This window comes from Ostrinia nubilalis, chromosome 17 (assembly GCF_963855985.1).
Source record: "Ostrinia nubilalis chromosome 17, ilOstNubi1.1, whole genome shotgun sequence".
NCBI lineage: Eukaryota > Metazoa > Arthropoda > Insecta > Lepidoptera > Crambidae > Ostrinia > Ostrinia nubilalis.
The window spans coordinates 13343376-13360491 of NC_087104.1; the positions used below are offsets into that span (position 1 = coordinate 13343376).

At 39.1% G+C, this 17116-nt stretch overlaps 1 protein-coding gene across 1 annotated transcript; it reads left to right on the forward strand.

Annotated features, from left to right (window-relative positions):
- The first annotated feature begins 181 nt into the window (after positions 1–181).
- On the forward strand, positions 182–17008 carry LOC135080118 (minor histocompatibility antigen H13). Its single transcript, XM_063974803.1, has 7 exons — positions 182–467; positions 1665–1846; positions 3278–3452; positions 4276–4459; positions 7773–7891; positions 8478–8668; positions 14811–17008. Exons 1-7 carry the CDS (start codon positions 276–278, stop codon positions 14866–14868), a joined length of 1101 nt encoding a protein of 366 aa, XP_063830873.1. The 5' UTR covers positions 182–275; the 3' UTR covers positions 14869–17008.
- The last annotated feature ends 108 nt before the right edge of the window (positions 17009–17116 follow it).

The following is a 17116-nucleotide window of genomic DNA, read 5'->3' on the forward strand; positions in this document are numbered from 1 at the left end:
ATCATTTCAAGTCTTGCTGCGCGACCCATAATCAATCGTTAAAATGGTTTTTAATTCTAGGATAAAAAAAACAACTCGGTCGGAGCTTGGTACCTACCGATAAAAACCGGTTTTTAACATTACACCAACTACACTGTTTGACAATAATACCACCATAATAAAAAAAATCCATGACGTAGCAAATGTACACTTGTCATTTTTCTGTCATTGGAGATTTCTTGAGATCGGGGGCAAAAGTGCTTTTTGTGATAAATTAGTTAGATATCTCATAAAATATGGCAGATACCGCTACTGAAATACCTTTAGATATTGGGGATAGTGTGCGGGAGTCTGTTAAAAATGCTACAGAGAAGGTGCCCTCGAGTATCGAGGGTATCGCTATTGCCTACCTGAGTTTAGTTGTTATGGCTATTTTGCCGATATTTTTCGGGTCTTTTAGATCAGTGAAATACCTGAAGGAGCAAAAGGTAAGTCTTTCATTCAGTTTTTTGTGTAGCTGGTTAGAAATTATTGGCGTACAAGAATAGTGTGCCGCGGAAGTTTAGGCCCAATACCAGTAGGACACGTCTTAGCATCGTGGCATAGCATATTGTTCAAATTATGCCCATTAGACATGCGCTGGTGTTTGATAACCTGCGCGTCGATTGGCACCAACCTGTTTTTTTTTTTAATTATCTGTAATTTACCATGATGTACCTAAAACTGATAACTATGTATAGCCTGTAAATGCATACTCTACTTACATGAAATACATCTAGTTGATGTTTTCAAAGTATAATAAGTACTTATCTTAAAAATAATACATAAATGTGTTTATACTATATGACTATGTCAGGGGGTTGGGAACCCTTTCTAATAAGAAATTTTTATGAAAACAAATTTAATCAGTCAAAAGTACTCCTTATTAGTCCTTATAGCAATATAAGCTTTTAAATAATACCTATCAAAGCTTTTATTTGTCTACAGTTTACTGTAGTAAATAAATACTTAGTGCCTACTCGTACTATATAAAAATATAGTGTGAGATCTTTAACTAATAATGTCATTGACGAAAAAGGTAAAATAAATTCACTTGGGTCTGAGTGGGCAGGCATTAAATAATAATAATATTATTCAGTTGAAACAATTGAGAAGTAGGTACCTGTATCTAGTTATTCTAGATTCATACTTCACTGCAATTAGACACTGGCCAAGTCTTTTTATTTCCATTACTCAGGCAGTTCCCTTTAGATGCTGCAACAACTTGTCACAGTTAAGGGATGCCTCTGCTTCTAAGGCCTGGTTTCCACCAAGGCAGAGCAGAGAAGTGTTTTGAATAACCAATCAGATTTCATTATTTCTACATTTCCGCTCCGCAGTAAAATTCTATAGAAAAATTAATTCCCCCACACTTCTCCGCTCTGCCCCGCTCCTCCTTGGTGAAACCTGGGCCTAATACAAGATGTTGGTCAATAGATAGGTCCGGTCACCGAGCAGATAGAATTTCGTTCAATGACCCCAAGCTATCCATCCTTATCGCTCGCGCGTAATTATAATGCTGTCGTGACTGTAGGACGGGTGACCTACGAGTACAATGAGTATGCGAGCGCGACAGCAATATAATTAGGCAATTCGGAAATTCTATCTGCTCGGCCACCGGACTTTACAACTGTTGTTGTCCGCAGGAATCCGGCGAGAAGCATGAGACGATGTCGAACAAGGACGCGCTGATGTTCCCGCTGATCGCGTCATGCGCGCTGTTCGCGCTGTACATCTTCTTCCAGTTCTTCTCCAAGGAATACATCAACCTGCTGCTCACCGGCTACTTCTTCTTCCTCGGAGTGCTGGCCTTGAGCCATCTTCTGAGGTACACATCTGACTATGCATTCATCATCATCATTTCAGCCACAGGACGTCCACTCAGTGGCGTAACTATACCATCCGAGGCCCGTGGCAAATGCTGTGCATGGGGCCCTTGGCGTATCTAGGGTTGTTTTCCCCGGGTCCATCACTTTGAAGCATTGAAGCAGCGCGAGCGAGGGAGGAGTGCGATTAAGGTCTTGGGCCGGAGCCTCATGGGGTCGGGAGCCCATTTTGCCAGCTCTGCCACCCTGTAGTTACGCCACTGCGTCCACTGCGAAACATAGGCCTCTCCCAATGATTTCGTTGGTAGCAACCTGCATCCAGCACCTTCCTGCTACCTTTGAGGTTGTTATTCCATCTTGTGGGTGGACGTCCCTCGCTGCGTTTTCTGGCACGTCGCCTCAATCAATCTGTGACTCCACGGTTTAGCTTGATGTGCTCATCCATACATTTTTAACAAACAACTACAAAAAAGCGTTTGTGGAATGCGTCATACATACGTTTGCACACATATTATAATAAATAAATAATGACCCTTAGCCTGAAGTCTTTTTTATGAAATAGTTTAAAATAGTTTAAATATTGCCATGTAAAAGGTGCTATGTATACGAGGGTGACCCTGCCCATGGCATAGATACTGATTTAGCACAATGCATTTGACGCATATTTTTGCATAATGTCTATGTCTACTCTGCACAAATGTACATTTTGCATTATGATAAAATATTTTTGTCTCAGAGGTTATATTCAAACAGGCAAAGAATCCTCTTATTACCTTGCAAATAACTTATTGAATTTTAAAGAATATTGAACTGTGGCTTCGAGAAGGCATCGCCATTCAGAAAAAAAAGACAATGGCGCCCTAAAAAACATGAGTGTAAAATATTTCCTTCTACTCTGCAAGAAAAATGACAAAAGTAGGTACACAAGATTTCACAGTGATAATAATTTCATTCATTGATCTTTGCTGAATTTGATTTGAGGGCCATTTCAAATACGAGAAAATGTGTGACAGAATTCTACATATTCTTAAACTTCTACACAGTGGCTCAATAAAACACTTTGGAAAAGTTTCATAGGAATAAATCCCCCTGCTGCTCTTGCAGTGCCTAGACAAATGGCACTTTTTAATCTCCGAAAATCGTAATTTTTTACGGGGCGAAATAACTCTAAACCAAAAAAGGCCGAAGCGAAGTTTTGCCACTAGTCTGTCTGATGATGATGAACTTGTGGCGATATCTATCGACATATTTTTTTTATCCACAACGATACGAGACGGCCGATAGTTGGGTCGGACTGTAAATCAGTAAGTGTGCACATTACACCGATTTGATATCGGCTGATTCTTCATATAAATTAAAATTGGGCCCAACTATCGGCCAACTTATCGGTGGTCTGCGCCTAGGCCTAAAGCCGTTGGTTGTTTTTCCCGCAGCCCGATCATCGCGTTCATGGTCCCGGTGTCGATTCCCAACGTGCCCTACCACATCCACTTCACGCGCGGAGCCGGCGACGCTAAGTCCGACATCGTGAATTACAAGTTCACGTCGTATGACGTCATCTGCGTTCTCATCTCGCTGTGCCTCGGCGCCTGGTATCTGCTGAAGAAGGTAAGTTAATATCTCGTCAGGATAATTCTTCCGTTTTGCCTCGGATTGGGAACTCTGCCTCTGATTAATTTAGAGACATTCGTCCTCCTGCAGTGGAGACTAAACTATCTGATAAAGCTTGTCCTTTGACGGCCGTTTGGTGTAATGGTCCAGAGGTCGCTGGTTCAGTCTCGCTCAATACGAATATTTGTGTGCATGAGCATATCTGCCTCCTAGACAAGTTGCACTTTTTATCGAATCTGTCAAACCGCCATACAATAATCCTTTCGACTACTTTCGACTAGTTTGCGATTATAATGTGCACTTTGTCTAGACCCACTGTTTGTATTGGTCTGGGCCTTTTTTACATCCTGTGTCAGGTATCCATAACACAAGCTTTCTTAGTTTGAAATGGGATGGTGGATGATGTTGAAGAATATTTATAATTTCTGTCTCCACAGCACTGGATCGCCAACAACCTGTTCGGCATCGCGTTCGCGATCAACCTTACCTATTGCTCCTGATACATTAGAGAGAGTTGTCTTCTTCCTTCTTCTTTTCCTCGGTCCCTCACTGATGAGGATCGCGACCACATATAGTGTTCCTCCACAGACAGCGGTCACAAGCTGTGTGGACCGCACGATGCAAACTCCCGCCGTCTTCCTCATCTCGTCGGTGCCCCGAGCACGTCTGCCTTCCATTGGTCCCAAGATAATTTGTTTCTCCAGACAATGCCTTGGAGACCGCATAATATCTCCAAAGAACAAAGGGTAGGCTTTAGACATAGTGAAGGGCCGCGCTTCTTTCAATGAAGACTAAATAATCTGACAATGTATCTTCACAGCACTGGATCGCCAACAACCTGTTCGGCATCGCGTTCGCAATCAACGGCGTGGAACTACTTCACCTGAACAACGTGGTGACAGGCTGCATCCTGCTGTGCGGACTGTTCCTCTACGACATCTTCTGGGTCTTCGGCACCAACGTCATGGTCACCGTCGCCAAGTCCTTCGAGGCGCCCATCAAACGTGAGTCTTTTTTGTTTAAAAAACATATTACAGTAGCCTTATTCACTTAACAAAACTTCAACGACAAAAAAACACTGAGTTGCGATCCTATCGAGTAATCGTTCTATCAAAATGACCCTTGTGAATACGGATTTAGAACTGTTTTTCAATGGGACGACTTCTGAACGTCAGCAAGATCTTGACTCAAAATACGTGTATTAGGCCACAACACCTAGGATGAACTCTGGACTAAAATGTCATTTCCATTTGATTTCGCTGAGTTTTTGTTTGTATTGTTTCGAGAAAACTCGCAAGGAAGACGAAAGCCTTGACCTATAAATATGAGTTGTGTTTTATTTTAATATTCATAAATGCGATAAACTTCTTCAACTTGAGATACTCGCTTGTTTTTTTTGCTATTTCACGTCGTAAAATATTTTCAAACTGTGTGATTTTGTGTTACGAACCAAAAAATTAATATTTTTCTTTCTTTCTTAAAAGGTGGCCTTTGGCACTAAGATGTTAGTCAATTGACATACTTTATTTATTATTATACTTCAATGTAGCCTTTATTCGAGTTGGTTTTATATTAGACTAGCTTTTGCCCGCGACTTCACCCGCGTGAAATTTAGTTTGTCACAGATCGTCATAAATTATAGCCTATATGTTATTCAGGGTTATAAACAATAATACTGTAAAGTTACATCAAAATCCGTTCAGTAGTTTTTGCGTGAAAGAGCAACAAACATCCAGACATCCAAACTTTCGCATTTATAATATTATAGCTTTCCGCCCGCGGCTTCGCCCGCGTGGAATTTTGTCTGTCACAGAAAAACTTTATCGCGCGCGTCCCTGTTTCAAAAACCGGGATAAAAACTATCCTATGTTCTTTCCCGGGACTCAAACTATCTCTATGCCAAATTTCATCAAAATCGGTTGCGAGGTTTAAGCGGGAAAGCGTAACAGACAGACAGACAGACAGACAGACAGACAGAGTTACTTTCGCATTTATAATACTAGCTTTCCGCCCGCGGCTTCGCCCGCGTGGAATTTTGTCTGTCACAGAAAAACTTTATCGCGCGCGTCCCTGTTTCAAAAACCGGGATAAAAACTATCCTATGTTCTTTCCCGGGACTCAAACTATCTCTATGCCAAATTTCATCAAAATCGGTTGCGAGGTTTAAGCGGGAAAGCGTAACAGACAGACAGACAGACAGACAGACAGACAGAGTTACTTTCGCATTTATAATATTAGTTGGGATTAGTTGGGATAGTCTTTTTCACCTAAGATGATGCGTATGACGTTTCGAGTTTGAAAGATTTAGAGATGTCACATAACTAAACCATAGCGATTTATCTATCGATTTTTTTCGAAGAGGTAAGTAGTGAAACCTACTTTTAGGGAAATATTTTGTATAGGTGTTATTTAACAAAAAACATGTTTTTTTTTAATTACAAATATTATTGTAACAATTTTTTATTGATAACTAGCTGACCCGGCGAACTTTGTTCCGCCTTAATGGCAATAAATAAGCAGACTTTTTTTTTAATTTCGAACGGGATAAAAAGTATCCTATGTCCTTCTCCTGGCTCTAAACTACCTCCCTGACAATTTTCAGCTAAATCGGTTCAGCCGTTCTTGAGTTATATGTGGAGTAACTAACACGACTTTCTTTTATATATATAGATATTCAAATTTCATGGTTCGTGTTCAAAAAAACGATTCCTAAAAAGTACTGGTTCTGTTTCTTTAAATTAAAAACTATAAATTTATTTTCAATGCGTTTATTAAAGTCAATAATCGAAAAATATAGTTGATTTTTGTGATGTTTTTAGTAACTAAGTATTCACTGCAATCGATTAATGAACCGCGGAAATAATCGATTTTATTAAACAAGAAATACCCCAGCACTAAATCTATTCCGTTTCACACATTGCGTACATTAAATAAAAAATATTTTTACATCGTATTTAATTAAAATATAATCAATAGACTCAGATTTTAGTATACAGGGTGGAAACGATAAGTGATCTCACTCGATTATTTCTAAACTATACAATACTAGCTTTCCGCCCGCGGCTTCGCCCGCGTGGAATTTTGTCTGTCACAGAAAAACTTTATCGCGCGCGTCCCTGTTTCAAAAACCGGGATAAAAACTATCCTATGTTCTTTCCCGGGACTCAAACTATCTCTATGCCAAATTTCATCAAAATCGGTTGCGAGGTTTAAGCGGGAAAGCGTAACAGACAGACAGACAGACAGACAGACAGACAGAGTTACTTTCGCATTTATAATATTAGTTGGGATATCGATAAACTGGTTACTGATCCTGAAAGTGCTTCACAAGATCTATCCAACGGTACCAATAATAGGTTACAAAATAAACTGGATCTATCCGAAAATTCAATGTTTCCAGCTTCCATACATTTAGTAAAACCTCTTAATATTAAAAACTATACACGATATCCAAAAACTGATTACTGATCCTGAAAGTACTTCACGAGCTCTATCCAATAGTAACTAAGTTACAAAATAAACTGGATCTATCCGAAAATTCAATGTTTCCAACTTCCATACTGCCACAGTCGTGGCACTCATGTCTTGATAATATTATGGCAAGTAAAGCCTAGAATCAATGTTTTCCATGAATAATTTTAAATAAGAATGCAATTTACGAGTTCATTTTACGTGTTTATTATTTAGTAAAAAAAAATAACACTTAATATTGTGTGGCTGGCATACATTTAGTATGGAGGCTGAAAACATTGAATTTTCCGATAGATCCAGTTAATTCTGTAACTATTACTGATACCGTTAGAAAGAGCTCGTGAAGCACTTTCAGGATGAGTAACCAGTTTTTCGATATCTTGTGTAGTTTAGAAATAATCGAGTGAGATCACTTATCGTTTCCACCCTGTATATTTCAAGACAAGTAGTTATTTTTTTTTTATTATATTGCTAACTAGCTTTCCGCCCGCGGCTTCGCCCGCGTGGAATTTTGTCTGTCACAGAAAAACTTTATCGCGCGCGTCCCTGTTTCAAAAACCGGGATAAAAACTATCCTATGTTCTTTCCCGGGACTCAAACTATCTCTATGCCAAATTTCATCAAAATCGGTTGCGAGGTTTAAGCGGGAAAGCGTAACAGACAGACAGACAGACAGAGTTACTTTCGCATTTATAATATTAGTTGGGATAGTTGGGATAAAATACAAATATTTTTTCAAAAATATTCTGCATATGTAGTATGCGTAATATGGATAACCTTGAAGTGTCATACGGATCATCTTACGTGAAAAAGACTATAGTAAGATTTTTTGTTGTTTCGTTCCAGTGGTGTTCCCCCAAGACATCCTGGTCAACGGCCTGCAGGCGGACAACTTTGCGATGCTCGGACTCGGCGACATCGTGGTACCGGGGATCTTCATCGCCCTGCTGCTTCGCTTCGACAAGGTAAGGCCCTAAAGATAACGAGACATGTAAAAAAAACCTTTTTACCTTTTTATTATAGCTGTACAAAACTAGTGTCCCAGATAGATATGACTTTTTTTTTGTTTTTTACATTGACAGGGGGCTACTATCATCATATTTAGTCAACATTTACGATTTTTGTCACGTTGGACTGAAGTGTTTCATATAATTATGACATTTACACTTCACGTTTCAGTATCGTTGACTTTATTATTATTTTGATGTTCATAAGTGCCAAATATTAGCCATGGATCTATGATTTTTCTTAACCGAGATTTAAAAAAAGGTGTTCAAAAAATCAACAAGCGCGTTTTAAACATTTTTTTTATAAAGCGCCTTCTTTCCATTTGGCGCCCTCCTTAGGCTGCCGCCCGGGACGGACGCCCCGGTTTGCCCACTAGATCCGTGCCTGCCAAATATTGATCTAAATGAGGTCTAGTTTTGCAATTGGCGCGAACTGGTGAGCGCTGAAGCGGTAAGACTATCGCACTGTAGAGAAGGGTCATTTCAATCGCCAGTGGTGCCAACTGTAGCCCTTATTAAACAAAAATATTTCTTTTTTTTTTAGAGCCTGGCGCGTGGCTCCGAGCTCTATTTCCGCTGCACGTTCGCAGCATACGTAGCTGGTTTACTGTGCACCATCGCCGTAATGCACGCCTGGCGTCGCGCTCAGCCTGCCCTGCTGTACCTCGTGCCGCTGTGCCTGGCCACGCCTCTCCTGCTCGCGCTGCTCAAGGGCGACCTCAAGGCGCTGTTCAAGTGAGTCCCGAGTGCTCGCGTGACGTCACCCGCCTGCTGCACCTCGTGCGCTGTGCCTGGCCACGCCTCTACTGCTCAAGGGCGACCTCAAGGCGCTGTTCAAGTGAGTCCCGAGTGCTCGCGTGACGTCACCCGCCTGCTCTGCCGTCCAATCACTATAATGCCGTTAACCCACAATTGGTCAATTTTGACTTTTGAATACCATCCGAATCAGAAAAAAATGCTTAATCTAGCACTATTATCGAAATTTTTATATCTTGTTTAGTTCCTGAGATAAAAAAAATAAGAAAGCCGCTAACTGCTTCGCCTCTGCAAGATTACATAACTAAAATGCAGTTACATTACATTTCTTAGCTTAAACGCGGTTAAGCGTCTTTAATTGTTATTAGAATAAAAAATTTAAGAAAAATTACAAAGCTTTATTGCCGTTATTTACAATTTCTAGTCAATACAGCCGTTAAGGTACTTTGACGACAATATTGCTAAGCTGCTCTTTGCAAAGCTTTAATAGACTCCTCAAGACTAAAACGCCGCTATGTAAAATTATTAGACTTAAACGCAACAAAGGTCCAATAACGGCATTATAGCTTTGTATTACATGAATTTATTTATTAAAATTGCACTAGTAAATTCACCATTAAGGCTAACCAAATGTAACAATCTATGTGTTTTTTACATTTTTACAAGACTTAAATGCCGTTAACCTACATTCCTAAACTATAATGCGGCTATGTTCAAAAAGTTGAATGAAGTGTTCTAAGCGTCGTTGCGTGCGTCGATCACTCAGCTCAGTCAGAGTTACTGATGTGCCGCTGATAACGCTCCCGGAAATATTCCTAGCGTTCTCAACAAAAGAAATTTAGTTTTAATTTTATGTTTGTTGTTTATTAATATGTGATGTGCAATGTTTCTATGTTTTATTATCTGAGACTAGTCGTTATAAACAAGGTATGAAACGTGTTAGTGAGATATTGCTGTCTTGTCACTATTTTAGTGGCTAATGCGCACTGCAACTTTAGGACACGGCAGCGCGGTAATTGAGCATCAGTGTGCCTCTGAGTTTTAAATGATAAGAACACGTTGCGTTTTGTTTTCTATTTTTAAAAATTAGTAAAAGAAGCCTGGACGTGTTCGATCATTTTACTTGTTCATTTTGTTTTACATCTTCTATGTTAGACGAAGACGTAACGTTCGTTTGTTTCAGGCAAATGTCGTTCAACGGCTGGACAAAGGTCTCCTCAAGGATTTCCACAACGATCGGTCCTGCGCCGCCCGCATCCAGGCACCTCTTCTGACCTTTACCAGATCGTCGATCCATCTAGTAAGAGGCCTGCCTGCCCACACTACGTCTTCAGGCTCGTGGTCGCCACTCGAGAATTTTTCTACCCCATCGGCCATATTCAGCTCTGCCACTTGATTTTAGCAATTCTGCGGGTTATGTCGGTCACTTTGGTTTTTCTACGGATCTCCTCATTTCTGATTCGAGCACGCAGGGAAACTATGCTTGGCATAGCACGCTCCATCGCCCTTTGGGTGACCTTGAGCCTTTTTATGAGGCCCATAGTAAGCGACCACATCTCAAATCCGTATACTATCACTGGCAACACACACTGGTCACAGACTTTTGTCTTAAGACACTGCGGTATTTCGGACGTGACAATATCGCGAAGCTTCCCGAACGCTGCCCAGCCGAGCTGGATTCGACGATCGACGTCTCTCTCAAAGCTGGACCTACCTAACTGGATGGTTTGTCTCAGGTATACATAATTGTCAACAACTTCGAGTGTAGTCTCCAACTTTCAGAGGAGTGGGTACAACACGGACATTTGACATGATTTTTGTCTTATCCATGTTCATTTTGAGACCCACTTGCTGCGAGGCTCTACTGAGGCCATCGAGCATTGTGCCTAGATCTGCCACAACTACGTTATCGTCTGCAAATCGAAGGTGGGTGATGAACTCGCCGTTGATATTTATGCTGAATCCTCTCCAGCCCAGAAGCTTGAAAACATCTTCCAGGGCGGTGGTAAACAGTTTCGGAGATATTACGTCTCCCTGTCTCACCCCTCGCTGCAACTAGATAGGTTTCGAGACCTAATCCTGGAGACGGACTGACATTATGACGTTTTTATACAAACCTTTTTTGAAGAGGAGTACCACCATACTTCTTTGCAATGCCGTAGGCGTTTTTCCCTTGAGGATGACGGAATCAAACAGCTTCTGAAAAGCCTTGTACCGGCGTTCCGCATGCTTTCAGAAGCTCAGCTGTGATTACATCATCACCAGGTCCCTTGTTGATTTTTAGCTATTTGAGAACCATTCTAATCTCGTACAGACTAATATACGGGATATATTCGGCAAGTGTCGGGTCAATCTAGCTAGCACGTAATTTCTATAAAAATGTGTCAAATGATCCGTCACATAGGCTATCCAAAACATATTCAGAAGTCGTGAAACAGACCCTTAGTAAGCGATTGTGAAATATGCCCTTAATGTCAAAAAACGAACAAATGGACAGTAACATTATGTAATTACGTGTAAAAAGACATTTCTGTCATTAAAACAACATTTCACGAAGAAAAAATTAAATTTAGTAAAGGTGTAGTTATATTGAGAATATTACCGTGAACCACTTATATGTCGACTTAATTTGATACTATTTTATTTAAGAATTGTAATTTATTTCCATTTGATAAACATGATTCTCACCATTCTCACTAACTAGGTGATTATTATAAGCAGCGTGAAGTTAATTTATTAGGTAAGGCTTGCCGCGTTGTACATTATTATTGAATTAAATAAATAGATCTCAATTTTTATTAACTACAAAATATTGTAGTTGTAACCTGTTTCAGTAAACAGGCAAAATAATATAAATATATTGCGGCATTGGTAATAAAGTGTCGTCACTTATTATTTTTATTATTGTGAAACTGCTAAGTTTCAGAACTTCCAATAGTTGGTTTTAATTGATCTCAAATAATGAAAATGTAAAGATTTTATTTTGTGTTGTCTTTTATGAGTATCTACTTTTTTAAAGTGGTAAATTTGAAAAATTATCATAATAAAACGTATGATTGATATCAACGAATGCTAAAAATAGTATAGCCTGACCAGGAACATAAAAACCCTGGCATAGAGGCGCGTCAATTGCATTTGATAGTGCAACACTGAGTACAGTCGTACCTGTGTTAAATTAATAGGCTAACTTTATGTATCAGGATTCAGGATTACGGGCTAATTTGATATTTTCATGAATTAACGAAAAAATATTATTATAGGTAACCTGGTTTAAATAAATTAAATGAAAACATCAATCGAGCTAGTAGGATTTATTTTATTATTCATCAGTAATCAAATTCAGAACTTGAATATTCAACTGCAATGTCTGCTCATGAACGCTTCAAACTCGGTACTTCTTTCCCAATTCCATAAAATTCAACACTTAGAAAGTGACAAAAAACTTTAAAATAGGTAGTTGAAACAAACCACAGCTAATTTTCATAGTGGACTGTACTATACGATAAACATGTCAATCAATTTGACACCCTTGTCGGAAAAATCATTCAATGAAAATATTGTCCGAACCCTTAGTATTTCTCTTCGACAAATACTTTAACACATTGTGAACCACTTTTCTTTCACGACTATAAAAAGATTTTAGCTATGTAATTCACAAAATCAATTGCGCACATTTAAAATAAAGTTTGTTTACACTTTGACAGCAATAGACTGACATGCAAGGTGACAATGTCAATGAAGTTTTCAGTTACTGTTGCCATTAAAAGAAATTAGTACCATTAGTTTTCCGCAACATGGCGAGGGTTTTTATGTTCCTGGTCAGGCTATAAAGACTTGATTTTTTAAAAATCAATATACATTTTCAACACTAAAACAGGTTTTGTTATTTTTGACATAAATGCAATTTTCTTTATTTCCTGAACTATTAAGTAGCTAGTACTTAGCTTAAATGCCGTTATGGTGAAAAGTTTTGTTTTTAACTGCATTTTAGTCTTGCAATCAAAACGAATCAAACAGGCATACCAATAGTTTCGTAATTTATGTGTTAATACTAGACTTAAATGACGTTAGCTAACATTAGCTGCATTTAAGGCAAGTATTTTCACGTTAAAAAATAATAGTTTTACCGAGCTAAAACGTCGTTAAACTATTTAACGGCATTAAAGTTTAGTAGAATTATTAGTTAGAAACTGATTTTACAAATGTATCAAAGTTATTCAAGATCCAAAACTTAAACGCCGTTAAGGTAGCCATACCGGCGTTTTAGTTGTGTATATTTTGAGATATTATTTCAATAATACCGAGTTAAAATGTATAAATTAAAATATTTCAAAATCTATAATATGTAGCGTCGTGAGAGTTTGTGTCAATTGTAGCTCTTAAAAATACCTTTAAAATGATATATTTAAATTACAAATTACTCTTTTACTTTTGAAACAGCGATTTTTTTTTAATTCGTGATCTTTAAACTCGTTTTTCTCCGAAAGTGGTTTTTGCACTTAACGGCGTTATAGTGATCGGACGGCAGTGCTGTACCTCGTGCCGCTGTGCCAAACGCCAGTACTGTTAGCACGAAAAACTTTCGAGTTCGAATCATTTGCGTATTCGAATCGCCATCAAAAGATTTAGTACGAAAACTACAACAGCGCCCTTGTGAACGTGTCGCAAAGTGAACTCGGTATGAAAAATGGTTGCACGAAACTCATTTTGAGAATCATGAGTATCGAATTTTGTCGAATACGCAAACGATTCGAAGACGAAAGTTGTTCATGCTAGAGGTACTGGTCACGCGCTGAATCAAAGATTTTTAGGAATACGTACTGCAGACCTACAAGCGTGACTTCATAGACAGTCTGCTGTAGCGTATAATTATGAAAATGCCCACGAGTGCGGTAATGTATACGCATGAAGACTTGTACATGAACAATCTTAGTAGACTTGTGACGTCACACTTTAACGGTCGAGACACGGTGCCGATCCTGCTCGCTCCACTCAAGGTCGACCTCAAGGCGCTGTTCAAATGAATCACGTTTCTTTAGTTATAGTGGGACCGGCCTGTCGAGATCCAAGGAATGTTGATTCGAACCCAGCTGCGCCGCTGGACTATTGTGGCGAACCCACAAGTAACGCAAGCATGTTTTGCTTAGGGTGTTTTTAATATCGTGCGGAATTCATCAAGGACGCGGGATTACCTAATGCGATGCGAAGTTGTATCTGTTACGGCTAAAGATAGGTGTGAACATAAACTTAAGATTAGCCGGCTAAACTTAAGTTTATCTTCGACGAGGTGTTAATGTTAGTTGCTTCTATCTTTAACCGGCTAAACTTAAGTGTAACCGCAGGCCCCTGGCTAAAAATGTAGAAGGAATTGGAAAAGGAAACAATGTAATAATGTTTACTATTTTGACACGAAAACTTTATTAAAAAATAATCACTTTCATTACACATACTTTTATGTACCTATGTAGGTAAAACAATATCTACCTAATCATTAAAATAAAATAATAAGGAACCATTTGGTCATTACAGAATCTTCTGTAGGTATTTAAAATTACAAAATAAAACAAATTAAAACTGCGCGCGCGTTGTCTCTCCACCGCCCCCTTAAGCCCTACGCCGGCCTGGCGCGCCCATCGAATACATTTTTAGCACATTAGCCGGCTAAAGATGGAATATCACGACGCAAACTAACATGTTATTGAACTTTAGCTGCTTCTCGAAGATAAACTTAAGTTTAGCCGGCTAATCTTAAGTTAATGTTCACAACTATCTTTAGCCGTAACATATCTACTGTTCAAACTGATGACAATGTAAATGTCTTCCAAAAATAAAACACAACAATGAGGGTTTTCGCGAATAAAAGATCCGCTAGATGGCGGGACGTGGAAGTGGGGTCTGACTGCTGCGTGATTGGTGGATTTTGACATATCTGTCAATGTCATGTCAAAAATAACCAATCATGCAGCATTTGGACCTCGCGTCTACGTATTGCCATCTGGCGGATTTTTCATTCGCGAAAACCCTCATTCCAAGAAATAGAAACTATACCCATTTACAATAAAAGAAATACTGTAACATAATTTGTGTAATATAAATTAAAACTATTTTTATTTTCTTATAGCTACGAAGATCAACCCGCTGAGAAGCCCGACAGCAAGGCGGCCAAGAAGAACGAGTAAAGACCCCGCTGTCAATCTCCCGGTCCCTGTGTCCCCTAGTCTCCTGGTCTTCGGGTCTCGGGTCCTCAGCACAAAGCGGCGCCCTCTAAGTACATACATACATACCAGAGTAAATACAAATGAGTAGGTCATCTTCATAGAAACGCACGGGCGCGGTTTTTATGTAAGCACGCCAATACGTATGCAGCGCGCACGCACAAGATGACCTACTCATTTGTATTTACTCTGTACATACGCTAGGGCTTGGATACCGTTTTCAACACCTTCATTGATTTGGGTATCGAAACTATTAAATTTATTGTCAGGGTAATTCTAGTAAAACACGTGTATTTTAAAAAATATTGATTCAGGTTACCGGTGGGACAGATATACAAGGCTACCGGTACAACGCGATCTGGTATCCGAGCCTGTGACACCCGCGGATATGTTTTATTTTTGTATCTCGACGCTACGGGACCATGGCACGTGATTCGGCTCCACACGTCGCCATTTTAATTGAACCGCATTTGTTTACAAAAGTGCGTTTATCGATATGTTTTAATTGTAATCTTGTCGGATGACGAGTGTCTTCCGCCTCCATCTTCCATTGTTTCGTTCCGGTATGGTCTAGTGTAGGCATGACAAGGCTTTTTGCGCATAATTGTAGGTTGTATGTTATAGCCATAGAAATTAATTACATGTTTGAAAACCGCGATGCATGACTATGAATATTTTTTATATGCGACTTTTTTCCTTTAAAGCTTCTAATTTATGTTAAGGTTTTTAGCCGAAATCATTGTATATAATGTTTTGTTTCCTAGAAAAATGTGAACATATTATTAGTTTAATAAGTTTATTTTTGTTATATGAATTTCTTTGAATTATACATAACCGGAACTTTGTAGCCCGTTGAGTTACCGATCAGTTATATTTCTTCGCTGTTGTCAAATAAAGTTCTCTTATTTTAAATTTTAGGTAGGTGGCATGTATATCATAATAATGAACTTTTATACATAAGAATTTTACATTAAAGAATGAATTGGAACGGCCAAGCCGGTAGACATCGGGTGTGAAGGATTGTAATCGTAAGGCATTTATAGAATATTTAAACGTATGTATAATCAATTATGTAACGATATCTTCTAGACATAAATCCGTAGTATCAAAGTATGTCTGTAGCTCAATTGTCCCAGACACATATTTTACTAAATATTTAACGATTTTCGGTGCAGTGATTTTCAGTTTTAATTTCGTCTTTATTTTGAGAGAAAATCTTTGATTTATCCACTTTTAATAATTTATGGTCACATTCGCAACTATGCATTTATTTCCTTGTTATTGTCACTATTGTGAGTAATTTTTGTGTATATTTTGTCTTAGTTTGTATCAAGTTGAGAATCACTGCTCTAGGAATCGTGTTTTAGAAATTATCAGTGCAATATCCATTTATATGTGTCCATTATATGTATTTTATTGTCAAATCAGGCAACCGGTATAGATCGGTTTTTATACTGATACCGATTTAACGTGACCGTGCTTCCTCAAGAGAAGTGACGTTCTGTTTTTTAAAAACGAAAATATTTATTACCTTCCGGTTGTCTGATGATTAGAATGATCGATGTCGATAACTTCCCAACATAATAATGTGTACTTACGTATTTAGGATAACAGTCTTAACGTTGTACGAGTATGACTAAGGCCGGCAATACACGGACAGCTCGAGCAGTTAGTGATCAACATACACGGACCGCTCCTGCAGTCAAGAGTCAACAGCTTGAAGCTGCCAGCGATAACTGCTCGAGCAGTTGGTATTAACTGCTCAACAAATCACAAGCGCGCGCGCCGTGGCATGAAGAAAGTGGGCGGAGGTAACGGCGCGATAGCTGTCGACAGCTCGAGCAGTCAGTGTATGGCTGGCGACTGCTTGACCGCACGATGAAAATTCACCGTGCTGTCGACCGCCCGAATCAGTTGCAACTGCTCGAGCGGTTCGTGTATGTGCGTCTATAGAACTCTGCAGTCGCAGCTTGAAGCTGTCGACCCTGACTGCTTCAAGCGGTCCGTGTATTGCCGGCCTAAGGTGATGTTTATTTGGCGACAGCGCCATTGGTAAGGTTCAGTACCAGATGAAATCTAAAATAAATGACCTCACCATGTGTCACTTGGGATTTTTATTTCTTTTCCTAATATCGGCGAATATTCATTTTATGTAGGATAAGTTAAATGTCAAACGTGTTCGATAAAAAAGTTTTAACTGAGTTTATTAAAG